General features: G+C 39.8%; 1 protein-coding gene across 30 annotated transcripts in view; it reads left to right on the forward strand.

Moving 5' to 3' along the window:
- SPATS2L (spermatogenesis associated serine rich 2 like) overlaps positions 1-15555 on the forward strand; it is a 171167-nt gene that overhangs the window by 108092 nt on the left and 47520 nt on the right. For 23 of the 30 annotated variants that reach the window (XM_065525850.2, XM_074009657.1, XM_005573861.5 and 20 more), the window contains 2 exons: positions 454-503; positions 3281-3527. In XM_065525850.2, the coding sequence (XP_065381922.1) occupies positions 454-503; positions 3281-3527 (297 nt within the window). The remainder of the gene's footprint in view (positions 1-453; positions 504-3280; positions 3528-15555) is intronic. The other 7 variants (XM_074009649.1, XM_074009651.1, XM_074009653.1 and 4 more) reach the window with 1 other exon arrangement.

The raw sequence follows: 15555 nt of genomic DNA on the forward strand, positions 1-15555 counted from the left end.
ACAGAAAAAGAGAAGGAGTAGCCAAATAGAAAGCTGCGATTCGCATTGTTAATAATATTCAGAATCCCATATTTGGTTCAGAAGATTATAGGTATTTTTATTCATATATCAAACAGAATAATTTTAATTCTACCTATGGCAACAAAGCTGCTAGAAAATTCTCAAGATATATTTCATTTTCCCTAAGACAATATAATGATAAAAAAGTAAGCTTCATGTAGTAAGGCTTAATATTTTGATAAAACCAAGATCATACAGTGAATTAAATGAAAATCTGGGAAATAAAAAATGAAACTGGCATTTTTATTAAGATAGGATGTATCAAAACAAATGAAAAAGCCAAAAAGAAAAAAAAAAAAAAAAAAGCTGCTACCAAGATGGAAAGGCAGAGATGAATTTTGTGTGGTGTTTTATGATGTGAATATTTGTTGAAGATTCTTTGTCTTTATCTAGGCAGTGCAATTCAAGTTCTAAAAGAATGGAATATGACAGGAAAAAAGAAGGTAAGATTAATATTGATTGTAAATTGGTAACGTCTTCAATCAAAACCTTCATGGTTGTTATCATTTTAACAAGGCTGCCAGTTTTTGGCTTCTTTCAAATATGTTAATATATACACCCAGAAAGCTTCCAAATTCATGACTCTCGTAAATTACCAGATACTCTCACTAGTAATGCCCTATTTTCTGCTCAGTGTTTTTAACAACCAGGTGTGCTTAAGAAGTCCCAGAGTTGTTCTCTTTTTTAAGTATAAAGGGGAGCCCAGCTGGAGAATTCAAAGGATTCAAAACATTAACTTGCCTGAACGTATCCTGTAGCACAAAGAAAAAAATTAAGGAGTATTTTAAAGATACTTGAAAACTCTAAATATATTTTCGCATGTTTTTCCACCTGAAAGAAACTGTCCAAGGCTGCCCTGAGATGCTTTTTTGGCTGAATTCTAAGGTAGATCATTAATAAAAGAAGAAGAAAAGAAAGTGCCTTAGAACCATAATAAGTAAGGGACCTTCTTGAACACTGGTGTACTGCTCTTTGAGAACAAAGGGAAGGGGATTTTACTGTGTCCCATTCAAATTGGTACGCTTTCTTGTCAAGTCACAAAGGGCCTGGGATTTCTGGGAGCTCGTGAGATGCATCTGTGCATACACACTAGCAAAAGTGTGCCGCTCCTTTCAAAGTAACTGTTCCACTCATTCCCGCTATGACACAGCAAGGCCTTGTGTTTCAGTTTTCCCAGGATATCGTACGCCAGTCTACCCTTCCCATGGGGGAAGATCACAGGCCTGCAAAACAGGTTCTGAACAAACAATAACACAGTATTACTTTCATAAAACCTGAAGATTACTGAAATTACAGGAATCATCCTTTCCGTTTTTCTCTTCCTAGTTTCATGTAGAATAGGAAAATTGTGAGTTTTTTTTTTAACCTTTGTATGCCACCATCTTTGATAATCTCTGCTTAATCTTTAATCATAGCTTCCCAGGCCTCTGTGTGAGATGAACATGATTTGCAAGTGATTGAAAGGCAGTATTTAGACTTACATAGAAAAATTTCAAATGTGTGGTTTGGGTGTTAGATTTTTCTGATGTGAAAAAAAGAGCAGATAGCAGCTGCAGACCCAACTAATTACTAAGTCTCCCTCCTGGAGGTTGAAAAGGAAAATGGTCTCCCAGCCAAGTAGATGTGAGGCTTGAGAGCCAGAAGCTGCTGTGGGTGTTTTGTGGGAATAAGTGCCACTGGCCTTGCCTTGACCCTGGGACACACACCTCTCACCTAGGAAAGCACTTACTGGGGCATGATTGTGGTTCGAAAGGAAAAGAGAACAGGGAGGAGAACTGAGAAGAGGAAACAGTTTCTTCTTCTTTTGTAAATGTGTTGAAGAACAAAGCCAGGCTGATGCTCACCTGGCACTCACTCATTCAGCAGGTGGGACAGGGTCGTTCTTATGGTTTAGGCGTCTGTTCCGATTGGCGGGGCTGGTACCATACTGTTTGTTGAGTACACTGAATATCAACTGGGTACAAAGCAACGTCAAGTCAAGCATATAACATAATTAGGAACAACATCTTCTTAATTTTCTTGATATTCTTAGGTATTCACCATTAGAACATTGTAAGAGAGATATAGTAAAACTCTGTATTTTAGACTCTTGTGATATCGGGGGGTCTAAACAATTTCAGTTGTATAAAATGCAGGGTGGTGTTATTTCAAAGGAAATAAAATGAAGCTTTGTAATGCTATTCAGCTAGCAGCCGAGAGGTCCAGGGGCTTTCTCATAGGAAAAGGGGGACTTATATCAGTTTGGCATTACCTTGAAGCTGTTGTCTGCTCCAGCTGAAATATTCATGGGATGGCAGGGCGCAGTGGCTCATGCCTGTAATCTCAGCACTTTGGGAGGCAGAAGCAGGAGAATCACTTGAGCCCAGAAGTTCGAGACCAGCCTGAGCAACATAGGGAGACCCTGTATCTACAAAAAATTTTTTAAAATAGCTGCATGTGGTGATGCATGCCTGTAGTAACAGCTACTCAGGAGGCTGAGGTGGGAGGATCGCTTACGCCCAGGAGGGTGAAGCTGCAGTGAGCTGTGATCACGCAACTGCATTCCAGCCTGGGCGACAGAGCCAGAGTGAGACCTTGTTAAAATAAATAAATAATCATGGGGATGATTATGGATCCTGTGGCTACCTGGGGCTCACTAGACAATGACAGCAATTCCAGGAATCTCCTGGTTAACTGGTTTCTGTTTCAGAGACCCAACCTGGACTTTAAGGACCTACCTTCTGTGCCCTCATTTTACAAGAAGAAGTTGCCTGCCTTTTCCCTAGTAGTCCTCCCCTGTACCTCTCCTTCTGCCCAGCAGATGGGAACCTTAGTGGCCTCCTTGCCTCTCCAGCATTCACCACTTTGAGATGAGAGCTAATCCCCAATGGCAGGATAACTGAAATCAAGTTTTTTCAGGATGGTTATCACAAGATTTTACTGTAGAGCCTCAAGTTGCCCAAATAATATGTCAGTTATTTAAGCCATTCCTTGTTGGTTTTTTCTTCCTTTTATTGGAACCTTTTTAGTTGTGTTTATGAGGTGAAAGTTTATACAACTTACTATAAGAGAAAAGATACTTAAATTAACTTGGGTTTAATAAAGACGTAAATATTCATCCAGTCTGTAAGAAGAGCCAGGAACCAAAAAAGATAACGTATCTTATTTTCATCTCTCAGATTCACCTTATATTTCAAGAGTCTGAGTTGAATATTATGTTCTCATGTGTTTCTCATTCTAGAACAATAAAAGAAAAAGAAGCAAGTCCAAGCAGCATCAAGGCAACAAAGATGCTAAAGACAAGGTGGAGAGGCCCGAGGCAGGGCCCCTGCAGCCACAGCCACCTCAGATTCAAAACGGCCCCATGAATGGCTGCGAGAAGGACAGCTCGTCCACGGATTCTGCTAACGAAAAACCAGCCCTTGTCCCTCGTGAGAAAAAGATCTCAATACCTGAGGAACCTTCAAAGGCACTTCGTGGGGTCACAGGTCAGTAATGCTTAAGTAAAATTGCTTAGGAAGACACAGATGTAAAGAGCACAAAGGGAGCTCATTGGGGCTACTGTTGATACTGTTGACAATGGAAGGTTGTTTTTCTGCAGTGTGTACAGTTCAGCCTTCCTGAAGCCAGGATGGGGGGTGAAGGGGAATGTAACAGGGCAGAGAATAAATGCTCAATCTAGCTCTACACAAAGTCAGAGGATTTTCTCTCTCTCTCTCTCTCTCTCTCTTTTTTTTTTTTTTTTTTGAGTCAGGGTCTTGCTGTGCAAGGCTAGAGTGCAGTGGTGGTGTGGTCATAGCTCACTGCAGCTGCAGCCTTGAATTGCTGGACCCAAGCAATCCTGCCTTGGCATCCCAAAGTGCTGGTATTACAGACATGAGCCACCACACTTAGCCGGTCAGAGGTCTTTTTTAATGGAAGTTCTAGTTTAAAGAAATATTCTGTATAGACACCTTTGCTAGAATTCACCTGGGGTAGAAGGAATAATTGATGACAAAAAGAAATGTTATTAAATGTTTTCTTTTAGAAAGGGCAGATCAAATTATTTTAACTGCTGGTATTTTTTATATGATGTGACAGAACATAATCTTCCAGGGTGTTAGAATCTGGAACATTAATTATTTGTGCTCTAGCTATATATTTATTAATCTTCAAAAGGCTACTTCCTAATCCACTGTTAGACTTTGGGCACGTCATCTTCTCTAGGGTCCCATTTCCTTTCTGAAAAATAAGGAAACTGCATTGGAATCTACTAGATCACTGCTTCTCAATACCATCTGACCCAATGCCCCATTTTTAGAACAAATCCTAAAATAAAACTCATGCATAATATAACCTACCTAGAAACAGAATTTCAGTAAATAAAAATATAAGAAATTCAGGAAAAACTAAAACAGAAAGCTCAATAGAGAGGCCAGATTTTTACACCCACTTATAATGAATCACTTTGCAATTAAATGAAGTAAGGCAGTAGTCAGCTGGATGTTGTGGATACTGTGTTCTTACATTTGACATGTACAGTAAGAGCTCAGTAAGTATATTTGTATATAACATGGAATCACTGTGAATGCACCTGCTACAAATGCAGTCCGATTTAGGGGAATGGGTGTCAACTCTAATATCATGACTGCTGATGTGGTTTTCCACATGGCCAAAAATTCTCAGTCAAGTTCTAAACATCATAAAGTACCATCTTACTTTAATTTACACAATAGTTGAATCTTGGAAATCCAAGCAAATGTTGGAAATCCATAGTAAAACTGTCTAGAATCACATAATTTATATATATATATATTTTAACAATCATGAATGTCCAGGAGAACATGAGAAAGTTCAGGACTCAGGATAATTCTTTGTTGTGTAGGACATTCCGAGGATTGCAAGTCATCTAACATCCTGCCCCCCAACCCCATCCCCAACATACACACACAATCATTTTGCTAATTTTTAAAAATGCCCCCTCAGTTTTTCAGAATGTCTCCTAAAAGATGGTAGATCCCCTGATGAGAACCACTACACTAGTTGACCCCCAAAGTCCTTCTAGTTATAAAATCCTGAGTTTGTTGAATCAGTGGTGTTTTAAACTCTTGTTATATTCAGAGCACTGTGCTGGATGCCACAGTAGATTCAGAGAAGGATATGATATGGTCTAGGCCCTGATGGAATCACATTCTGATATCTTTGAAGAGAAGGCTGTAGATTCACTGGTGAGTTTAAAGTTTGGGGAAGAGAGGTTCAGTATCCAACTGAGTGATCCTGGGAGATTTCCTGGGAGCATTCGGTATTAAAGGACTGATAGAACTGAGGTGGTGAAAAGGATTTGGAGGGTTAGAGAGAAGTAAGGAGAACTTTACTGAGTGCCCTTAGGTATTGCACACCTGCTGTATATGACACACTGCTGTCCTCTGACAAACCAAAGATGAATAAGACCCATCCGTGCCTAAGAAAAGTTCAGTCTACCAGAAGAGATGGAGGTGCAAACAGAAAAGCAAATGGTGACATGTACCAAATCAGGGTGGCAGTGAGAAGGCATCAAATAACTGGCACACTCCATAATACACTAGTAAGTTCTTAAATTGCTCACAAAGCACACATTTTCTTCCAGAAACACATTTCGTAACAACTCCACTAATAGTGCTGAAACTCATATCATCCTTATTTACTTCATGATGGTTTCCTAAAACCAAACAATGACAACAACAAAAATAACCTATTTCATTTTGAATCTGGATTCTCCAGGAATTTTTCAATTCAATTTTCACTGTGCCCACAATTTTAAGACTGTTTTGATTTATAGTCAGAGCAAGAGAAAGAAATTAAATAATCGAGTGGCAGATTCCCAGCTTTACTTGTTATTGCTTTCACATGAATTACTTTCAAAATCTAATTACTCAAGTTGCCATTTTGATATCAATCATAGAATAAAAGCTTAGCATGTATATATTTTCATTTACTTTTAATTTATACCTTCTTTGTAAAACAATGTCTGTAACTCTATCAAGTATATGACATTAAAGTAAATGCAATTTAGAAGTGTCTCCTTCCCAGTGGACAGCTTCCTTGAAAGTTAAGTACCCCCCAGGGGAGTGGGTACAAGGGGGCTTTTGGAAACCCTAACATGAAACTTTCTGTGAAGAATTCTTTCTCGCACAGTGATCCCATTCTCCCTTCTGTTTTTTAAGTATAGCATGATGGCATTGAGATGTGTTAGTATTATTTGTTAATACAGCCACTGATTCATTACAAATGCCTGTGCAACAAATGCCTGTGCAACAAATTTTTCTGTTAAAGAATAAATGAGCCAGGCATGATGACTCACGCTTGTCATCCCAGCACTTTGGAAGGCTGAGGCGGGAGGATTGTTTGAGCCCAGGAGTCCAAGACCAGCCTGGGCAACATGGTAAAACCCCTGCTCTATAAATAATACAAAAATTAGCTGGGCCTGGTGGTGCATGCCTGTACTCCCAGCTACCTGGGAGGCTTAAGTGGGAGAATCACCTGAGCCTGGGAGGTTAAGGCTGCAGTGAACTGTGATCGTACCACTGCACACCAGCCTGGACAGCAGAGTGAGACCCCTCAAAAAAAAAAAAAAAGAAGAAGAAATGATGGTAATTGAAGGTTAGTAGATGTTCTTCCAAAAGGAAGCAAATTCTTCTTCTTAGCCCTTAACTTCATTAGCAGCCCACTTGTTATGATTGTAAATTTTAAAATGAGTTTTTAGCTACAGTAATCTGCCATTATCCTTGGAAGATAGGTTCCAGGACCCCTAGTAGATGCCTGAAATCATGTGCACTGTTTTTTTCCTGTACTATACTATACTGTGCTACAATTTAATTTATAAATTAGGCACAGTAAGAGATTTAAAATAACCAAGAATAAATAGAACAATTATAGCAATATACTGGTCTCTTTCTTGCTCTTTCTCTCTCACTCTCTCTCTCTCTCTCTCTCTCTCTCTCTCTCTCTCTCTCTCTCACTCACTCAAAATATCTTATTGCACTATAAACATCCTTATTGTGATGATGTGAGATGATAAAATGCCCGCATGATGAGATGCGATGACACCCAATCTGATCACCAAGACAGTCACTAGAGTGACGAGTGGGCAGGTATCATGTATGGCATGGATACTCTGGACGAAGGCATGATCATATCCTGGGCAGGACAGAGTGACATGGCACAAGATTTCATCATACTACTCAGAACAGTGTGAAACTGAAAACTTAATGAGTTGTTTATTTCTGGAATTTTCTGTTTGCTATGTTTGGACCGCAGTTCACCATGGTTTACTGAAACCGTGAATAAGGGAGGACTATTGTAGTCAGATTTTCCTGCCTTCAAATTATGAAGGTTCATCAGAAAGTTGATGCCAAAACTATCTAATGGCTTTAATATATTTGCTCAATCTACTGGCAATCGCAAGAGCTCTAACTCATCTGCAGATGAGTGTTAGGTTGTAGACACTCTGCACCCCATTTTGAGTAGAATGTTGGAACTAGAAAGGATGAGAGTGAAACTTTAATCCTGGCTCCCCACTTTATAACTGAAGAAACCAAGGCTCCTGGGTTGAGAAGCTGAGAGGATAACCCTTTTGAACTCTCTGTAGTTTGCAAAAGGCTGACTCCAATCCATGCAATTTTGTCATGTAGTAGAGAGTTACTGCTAAAACCATGGGTTCCCTAACTCCTAAAAAAAATGTGTAATTGAAAAATTAGAAAAAAGTCACAATAACAAAGCCACATAATGATATTCTGTGCTTGAGTGAGTTCACAGCATAAGCCTAAAAGAAATCTCCAGGCTACTATAGTGGGGCGTTTATCAAGACCTCAAATAATGGAAGTAGCTCAACAAAGCTTGCCCAGAGTGCCCCACTGGGCAGGAGGCTGTGAACATGTGGGATGCGTGTTTTATCTTTTTATAACACCTTGACATTCAGGATCTCTCTTTTTAAAAGTCTTAAACAGAATCATTTTTTGGTAGGGGAAAAGTTAGCTTTAAGATATGTGCAGGTGGCTCAGGGGTGTTAGTGTGACTTCCTACATGAAAAATCACCACCAAAAGCATCATCATTTCAGGCTGTAAATATAGCACTGTCAAGTGGGACAATGCTGTGTGTCAGCAGATAGCTTAGAAGTTTAGGAGTATGTTTTAAGCCTGAGAGTAGTTTTTTTCTGTATCTCAGAATTTTTAATAACAGCTCAAATTGGATCTTTTATATAATCCAATCAAAATCACCCTGGGCTCAAATACAAAATCAGGCAAAGAGTAGATCAAGATTTGTTTTTGCTGAGCAGGCGCAGTGGCTCCCACCTGTAATCCTAGCACTTTCAGAGGTTGAGGTGGGAAGATTACTTGAGGCCAGGAGTTTGAGACCAGCCTGGACAACATAGCAAGCTCTTATCTCTTTAAATAAAGAGAAAAATTAGCTTGGTACGGTGGTTCATACCTGTAGTCCCAGCTGCTTAGGAGGTTGAGGCGGGAAAATCCTTTGAGCCCAGGAGTTTGAGGCTGCAGTGAGCTATAATTGCGCCACTACACTCTAGCCTGGGGTACAGGGCAAATCCCTATCTCAAAAACAAAAACAAACAAACAAAAATTATTTTACTAAAAGTAGTGCCAAGGATAATACTTTTTTCTAAGACCCTATCTAAATGTCTAAAGCTTATTTTGACCTTAGGATCTAATTTTCCCAAATGTTCCTCCTGCCCTATGTTTCCTGAGGCTCATAAGCTAAAATGTGTAGCATTTACTTGTCTCCACTTAGGCTGGAATAGGAATTCAGATTCCTCTCTTGTCTTTATCCCACTGGACATAATTCCTATTGAATAGGAAAGGTGCAGGACTGTGGGCCATCAGCAGCGTCCCAGAGATAAACTCTGGGGCAGGGCTTTCCCTCTCTTGAGCTCCTCTTGCTGACCCAGCAGCCATCCTTTATGTTGCCTCCTCGTGTAAAGCATCCTGGAAAGCCAAGTCTTCAGTCCCTGTTCCTTGGAACAGAAGGCTCCATGCCGTGGTTGCTGACCTTCACGAACTGGACCGTACAGCCTGCCCTGTACCACAGAGCAGGAACAACCCTGTCGTTGTTACCTTTGCAATGCAGCTTCTGTGCTTGGGAGCAGCATCTGCACAGAGCTGCTTTCTCATCCTCAAGTGAACTGAACCAAATGTGAAAGAAAGGGTCCTGTGCCTTTAGAATGTTAGTTGCTCCCCCCCAATTTGTGCTTCCTGTAACAAACAACAACAACCCACCACCATTTCACAGTATTGTTGTGGTAGGTGGCTCCCCACAGGTTGTTCAAGCAGATTTTTTTATGTTGCTGTTGGTCCTGGCCTCTAGATTACCTCCCCTGCTTCTCGAAGCCCTATATTGGACAGAGGATTAGCAAAGATCAACAAAAAGAAAGCAGCAGCTTAGAACTTTAATAGTAAAAGTCAAATGTGTATATTCTAGGATTTCAGCAGTGCCAGCTCTCAAATGGAAGCAACATAATATCACTGCTAAGAACCAGGGCTTTAGCGTTGGACATGTTTGGTTTCAAATCTTGGCGTCATCACTTATGAGGTGTGTGACCCTGGACAGGTTAACCACTCTGCATCTCACTTTCCTCGTCTGCAAAATAAAGAACATTCCTCCACTTTACAATATTGTGGTGAGCAGTAAACGAGATGTATAAAGTGATGAGCTCAGCATCTGGAACAGGGTAAACCTTTCCTCTTATCATTCATTTATCCATTGAGTAAATATTTTTAAGCATCCAACATGTGTCAGGAATTCTACAGGAAGTGGACAAGACAACAAAGGTTTTGCTCTTGCAGAGTTGACGTTCTTTGGGGTGGGGGGATGGGGAGAAGAGATAGATAATAAACCAGAATACAACTAAGTTACCAACATAATTCTAGATTGTAATAAATGTTATAAAGGCAGCATGTGGAAGGGCAGCTGGGGAGTGCGTGTGTGCCGCGATTCCATAGGTCTTGCTGTGACGTGTCTGGAGACATTGAAGCTAAGATCCCAGTGCTTCAATTCAGGCTGTCTCATGCCAGCTTACAATGGTCTGAACAGCCAGTGTTTCATTTAAATTTTTGTTAAGTACCTTAGCTGATGCCCTTGTTGGATTATAGCCATAGGTTTTAACTTTTTTTTTTTTTTTTTTTTTTTTTTGAGATGGAGTCTCACTCTGTCACCCAGGCTGGAGTGCAGTGGCACGATCTCAGCTCACTGCAACCTCTGCCTCCCGGGTTCAAGCGATTCTCCTGACTCAGCCTCCTTAGTAGCTGGGACTACAGGCGCTTGCCACCACGCCGGCTAATTTTTTGTATTTTCAGTAGAGACAGGGTTTCACCGTGTTAGCCAGGATGGTCTCCATCTCCTGACCTCGTGATCCACCCCCCTTGGCCTTTACTATTTTTTTTTTTATTAAAGATCTAATACTGTATTAACATATATATAGCTGATGTTAAGTACTATCATATGAACATGGATTTCTGCAGTTTATATTTTGGTCAGGCACAGTGGCTCATGCCTGTAATCCCAGCACTTTGGGAGGCCAAGGCAGGAGGATCATTTGAGCCCAGGAGTTCAAGATCAGACTGGGCAACATCATGAGAGTTGGTTCTAAAAACAACTTAAAAATTAGCAGGGCGTGGTGGTCCATGCCTATACTCCCAGCTACTTGCAGGGCTGAGGTGAGAGGATCACTTGAGCCCAAGAGGTCAAGGCTGCAGTAAGCCATGATCACACCACCATACATCAGCCTGCGCAACAAAGCAAGACCCTGCCTCAAAAAATAAAAAATAAAAATAAAGTTTATAGTTTAAAGCACATAATTACTGTTGTCATTCATCTTTAATTATTGTTTTAGCATTCAAATACTTGGTATTAATTCCCATTTATAGTTGTGTTATTCAGTCTCAATCTCAGCTTCAAGTAACTTGGTATCTTAGATAGCATTTGCAGTGACTTAGAGCCCTTCTTCCTTTCTTTATGTATGATAAAGCAGAAAGAGACAGAGATAGACACAGGATGTAGTGATATGAGGGCACAGGAAACACAAAATCCCTCAGGTATTTTTCAGTCACCTGGGCAGAGTGAAACCAAAGCCCGCTCTCTTCTCTTTCTCTTTCAAAAGTATTTTTGCCGCAACCGTACAGCAGAAACACAAAACTACTCATCTTTGAATAGCTGATACCTTTATAACTTCCCACCCTCTCCTTGTTATGGTGATTTCAGTTACAAATGGACTTAATTAAATGGAATGTACCACTTACAAAGATCAAAAGGCTTTCAAAAAAATTTTTAAAGATTTTTGAACAAAGATTTAACTGTTTCTATTAAAATGCAGTAAGATGGAAACTCCATTTCCTCTGATGTGATTATTATGCATTGTATACCTATATCAATATATCTCAAGCACCTCATAAATACATAAACCTACTATGTACCCACAAAAATTAAAAATTAAGAAAAGTTTTTTTAATGCAATAAGAATTAAACCTGTTTTGCAGAGAAATAAGACAGTGGAAAAAATCAAGTTAACTGGCCTACCTTGTGTCATTGACAAATTAGTCCATTGACTTTATTACCTTTTCGTATTTATGTATATATTATTATATATAATAATATACATATACATTAAACTTATTAAGGTATTAATGACATATGAGATCTTGTAAAGACAGTGAATGTAAATAAAACTAAATATGTTATTCCAATCGAAAAGTTACCACCTTTATGCCCTCTGAGCTGATCAAGCTTCATAGGATTTGAATGAAATAATAAAGTCTATCTGTATTTGATAAAGACACTATGAGAAGGCAGAACTGACATTGTGTCTGCTGCACAAACCTGTCTATTTTGGTCTCTGTTTCAAAGTTATTGTTTCCCCAAATTTTTAATTACCCTGTCATGTAAAGATAGAAGAATGATGAAACTTGCAAGTCACAGTATATAATAATTATGGTAGAATGGTTTTCTTAGCCTGGGCAACATGGCAAACCCCATCTCTACAAAAAATACAAAAATTAGCTGAGCATGTTAGCAAATGCCTGTAGTCCCAGCTGCTAGGGAGGCTAAGGTGGGAGGATCACTTGAGCTGGGGGTCGAGGCTACAGTGAATCATGATCACACCACAGCACTCCAGCCTAGGTGACAGAGCAAGACCATGTCTCAAAAAAAAAAAAAAAAAAAAAAAAAAAAAAAAAAAGGAGTTTTCTTGAGGCTTCATCACTAGACCATTATTCTGTAACATCTTCAGAGAGTTACCTTTACTCCCTGTCTGCACTCTTCACCTCCCTCTCACTCGTCACCTCATTGTTATGGTTTTCAGCCCCATCTTGCCAAATAAACTGCTCTAGGTAAGCTGTTTTAGGTAAGTTTAGCAATGGCCTCCATGTTATTGAATCTAGCCATTGTTTTTTCATCTTTATTTTTTCCTTTTAGCAGTGTTCAGCATTGTTGACCACTCTATCCCTAACAACTCTATCCTTTCCCTGTGGTTTCTATGACATGACACTCTCCTGATTGTGTCCCTCTGTCTTTACTGCTTCCTCTCTGTTCCCTTTGGAGGTCATTCTTCTTTACCTGGCTGTTAAATTGCTGAAGCTCCCCAGGGCTTGTTTGATCTCAGGTCCTTCATCATATAAAGCTACACACTCTCCTTAGATTATTTCAGCCATACTCTAGCTTTAATTATGTAAGATGGCTCACAAACTCATCTTCCTAGTTCCGGCTACACTGAACTCCAGACTCTTCTTTTGCTTTTTCACTTTGATATTTCAAAGCATTTCAACAACATGCTCAAAACAAACTCATCATCTCCCTTCCCAGTCATGGCTCTCTTTTAGTGTTCCTGATCCTAATGCACCATCTATCCAGTTATGCAAAGTAGAAATCTAGTCATCAGTCATGACATCTCCCTCTTTCTCACTCCCCATTTCCAGTCTATCCCCATTCCCTGTTGGTTTTCATTTCCATGTATTTCTAGAATTCATTCATTGCTCAGTCTCTTCCCCTGCCTTCCCACCAAAACTACCATCCTCACTTGCCTGCCCTGCAGCAATAGTCCACTCATTAATCTCCTAGCACTTACCCTTGTTCCTTTGTAAATCATTCTCTATCCTGTAATCTTTTCAAAACACAAATCTGACCTCTTATGATAAAGACAAGAAGACTTACCCTGTCCTGCAAGTCCAGCATAGTCTGGCCCCTGTGTCCCACTCCACCCTCCTTGCATGGCACATTCCTTCTTGCTCTCTCCCTACCTTAGCCATGCTGGTCTCTGTTCGGGACCTCATAGATCTCTGTTTGGGCCCTCATATTGGCCATGTGTATCAGTCAAGATCAAGTCAGGATATAGGAACCATGCTGGTTATTTGAATAGGAGAAATGTAATGTAAAGCATTGTTAATTAAAACAGTAGGAGGTTACTAACTACTGGAAGGGATAAATGAGGACCATAAGATGTCTACATTTAGCATGAGAGCAATTACTCTATCTATACTGAAGAAAATCAGACAATAAAGGAACTAAGGACTAGGGGAGGCCCCCAAGCCAAGACTGAGATTCTGATCTGATTAAAGAAGGTGTATGGCTACCAGAGGAACGTGCAGCCTTGTGGTGGTGAAAAAACTTGTCAAAGGGCATGGACTGAGTTCTTCTGTTAAGAGGCTGCCATTGCTAGAGAGTGTAGATAGATTGGAGCTGCTCAAAGCCACTGACGGTGGCAGGAGATGGGGAAAGGAACATGGCATGAGGATGTAGGTTGGAGCTCCTCTGCTTGGCTGCTGGATTCCTGTGAATACTAATAATTAATAATAATAGAGGTCCAGAACCTCGAAGAGAGGTATACTCCTGTTCTTATAGCCTTGCAGGGTCACTTTATTGCCATCTGCTGACATCAAAGTTAACATTCTACTAGCTGGCAAAAGAGAATTGCTTACAGGGTCCAGCTCCAGCATCACAAAGTAGGGCAAGAAGAGTAGATCTGGAGCCAAGAGACACTATAACTTGATAACTGGTTCACAATGCTTTCTCCCCTACAAATGTAGTCACTGCTTGCAATACAATTTCCCACCCTTTTCAACTAATTATTTCATGTGATTTCAGATGAGATCATTCAGATCTCAGCTTAGGTGTTTTCCTTGGGGAATTCTTTCTTGATATCCCCAGGTCAAATACGCCAGTTACAGATTTCAGAACACTATATGCTTTTCTTTCCTAACACACAGTTGCAATTTTTCATTTGTTTGTATGGTGGTTTGATTTATACATCTTCCTATTAAACTGCAAGTTCTGTGAAGACAGAGACCACATCTGTCTTTCATTACCATTGTATTTCTGGGACCTGGAACAAAGATGGGCACTCACACAATCCTTTCTCATGATCTCTATTGAATTATTAATGATAAAATACATGGAGAAGTATAGGTTAATTAAATTTTTGTAAGTTGCTATGTTGCTTTTTAAAGATAATCATGGATTTTGTGTTTATGGGTTTAAAAAGACTTTATACTAATTGAGGAAATTTGAAAATTCAGTAAGATTTGAGGGGAAAAAAAGGAAACAATCCTACCTCCCAGAAACAACCACTGTTAAATTTTATTTCAGAATGTTTTAAATGCACAGATATGTAGATTTTTTTAAAAAATGATATTAAATAGCCTGTGAACCTTTGTATTTTGTTTTTTACTTAACATGAGATTATCAACGTTACTTCATATCATTAAATGTTATTTAAAAACATGATTTAAATATCTGCATTGTATTTTTATGAATGTGCCATATTTCTTTTAATTGTTCCCAAACTGTTGTCCGTGTGAATTGTTCCTTTTTTTTTTTTTTTTTTTTTTTTTTTGAGACAGAGTCTCTCTCTGTCACTCAGGCTGGAGTGCAGTGACATGATCTCAGCTCACTACAACCTCTGCCTCCCAGGTTCAAGTGATTCTCATGCCTCAGCTTCCCAAGTAGCTAGGATTACAGGCGCCTGCCACCACTTCCAGCCAATTTTTGTATTTTTAGTAGAGATGGAGTTTCACCATTTTGGCCAGGCTGTTCTCGAACTCCTGACCTCAGGTGATCTGCCCGCCTTGGCCTCCCAAAGTGCTGGGATTACAGGCATCAGCCATCACACCCGGCCTCCATTGTTTGATTTTATAAACAATATTATAGTGAATATCTCTTGTATATAGATTTGTGTGAACAACCATGATTATTTCCTTAGCATATATTCTTAGAAGTAGAATTACTGGCTTCAAAGAGTATGAATAGTGTTTAAGTTATTAGTATATTACCGTCCAGAAAGGTTGTAGTGATCTCATTGTTTTTACTTTTAAAACTGATTGGTAGGGGGATGGAACTTTTTAAGAAGTTTATTTTCCAAAAAATTAACCGGGCGCGGTGGCGGGCGCCTGTAGTCCCAGCTACTCGGGAGGCTGAGGCAGGAGAATGGCGTGAACCCGGGAGGCGGAGCTTGCAGTGAGCCGAGATGGTGCCACTGCACTCCAGCCTGGGCGACAGAG

Source organism: Macaca fascicularis, chromosome 12 (genome assembly GCF_037993035.2).
Source record: "Macaca fascicularis isolate 582-1 chromosome 12, T2T-MFA8v1.1".
NCBI lineage: Eukaryota > Metazoa > Chordata > Mammalia > Primates > Cercopithecidae > Macaca > Macaca fascicularis.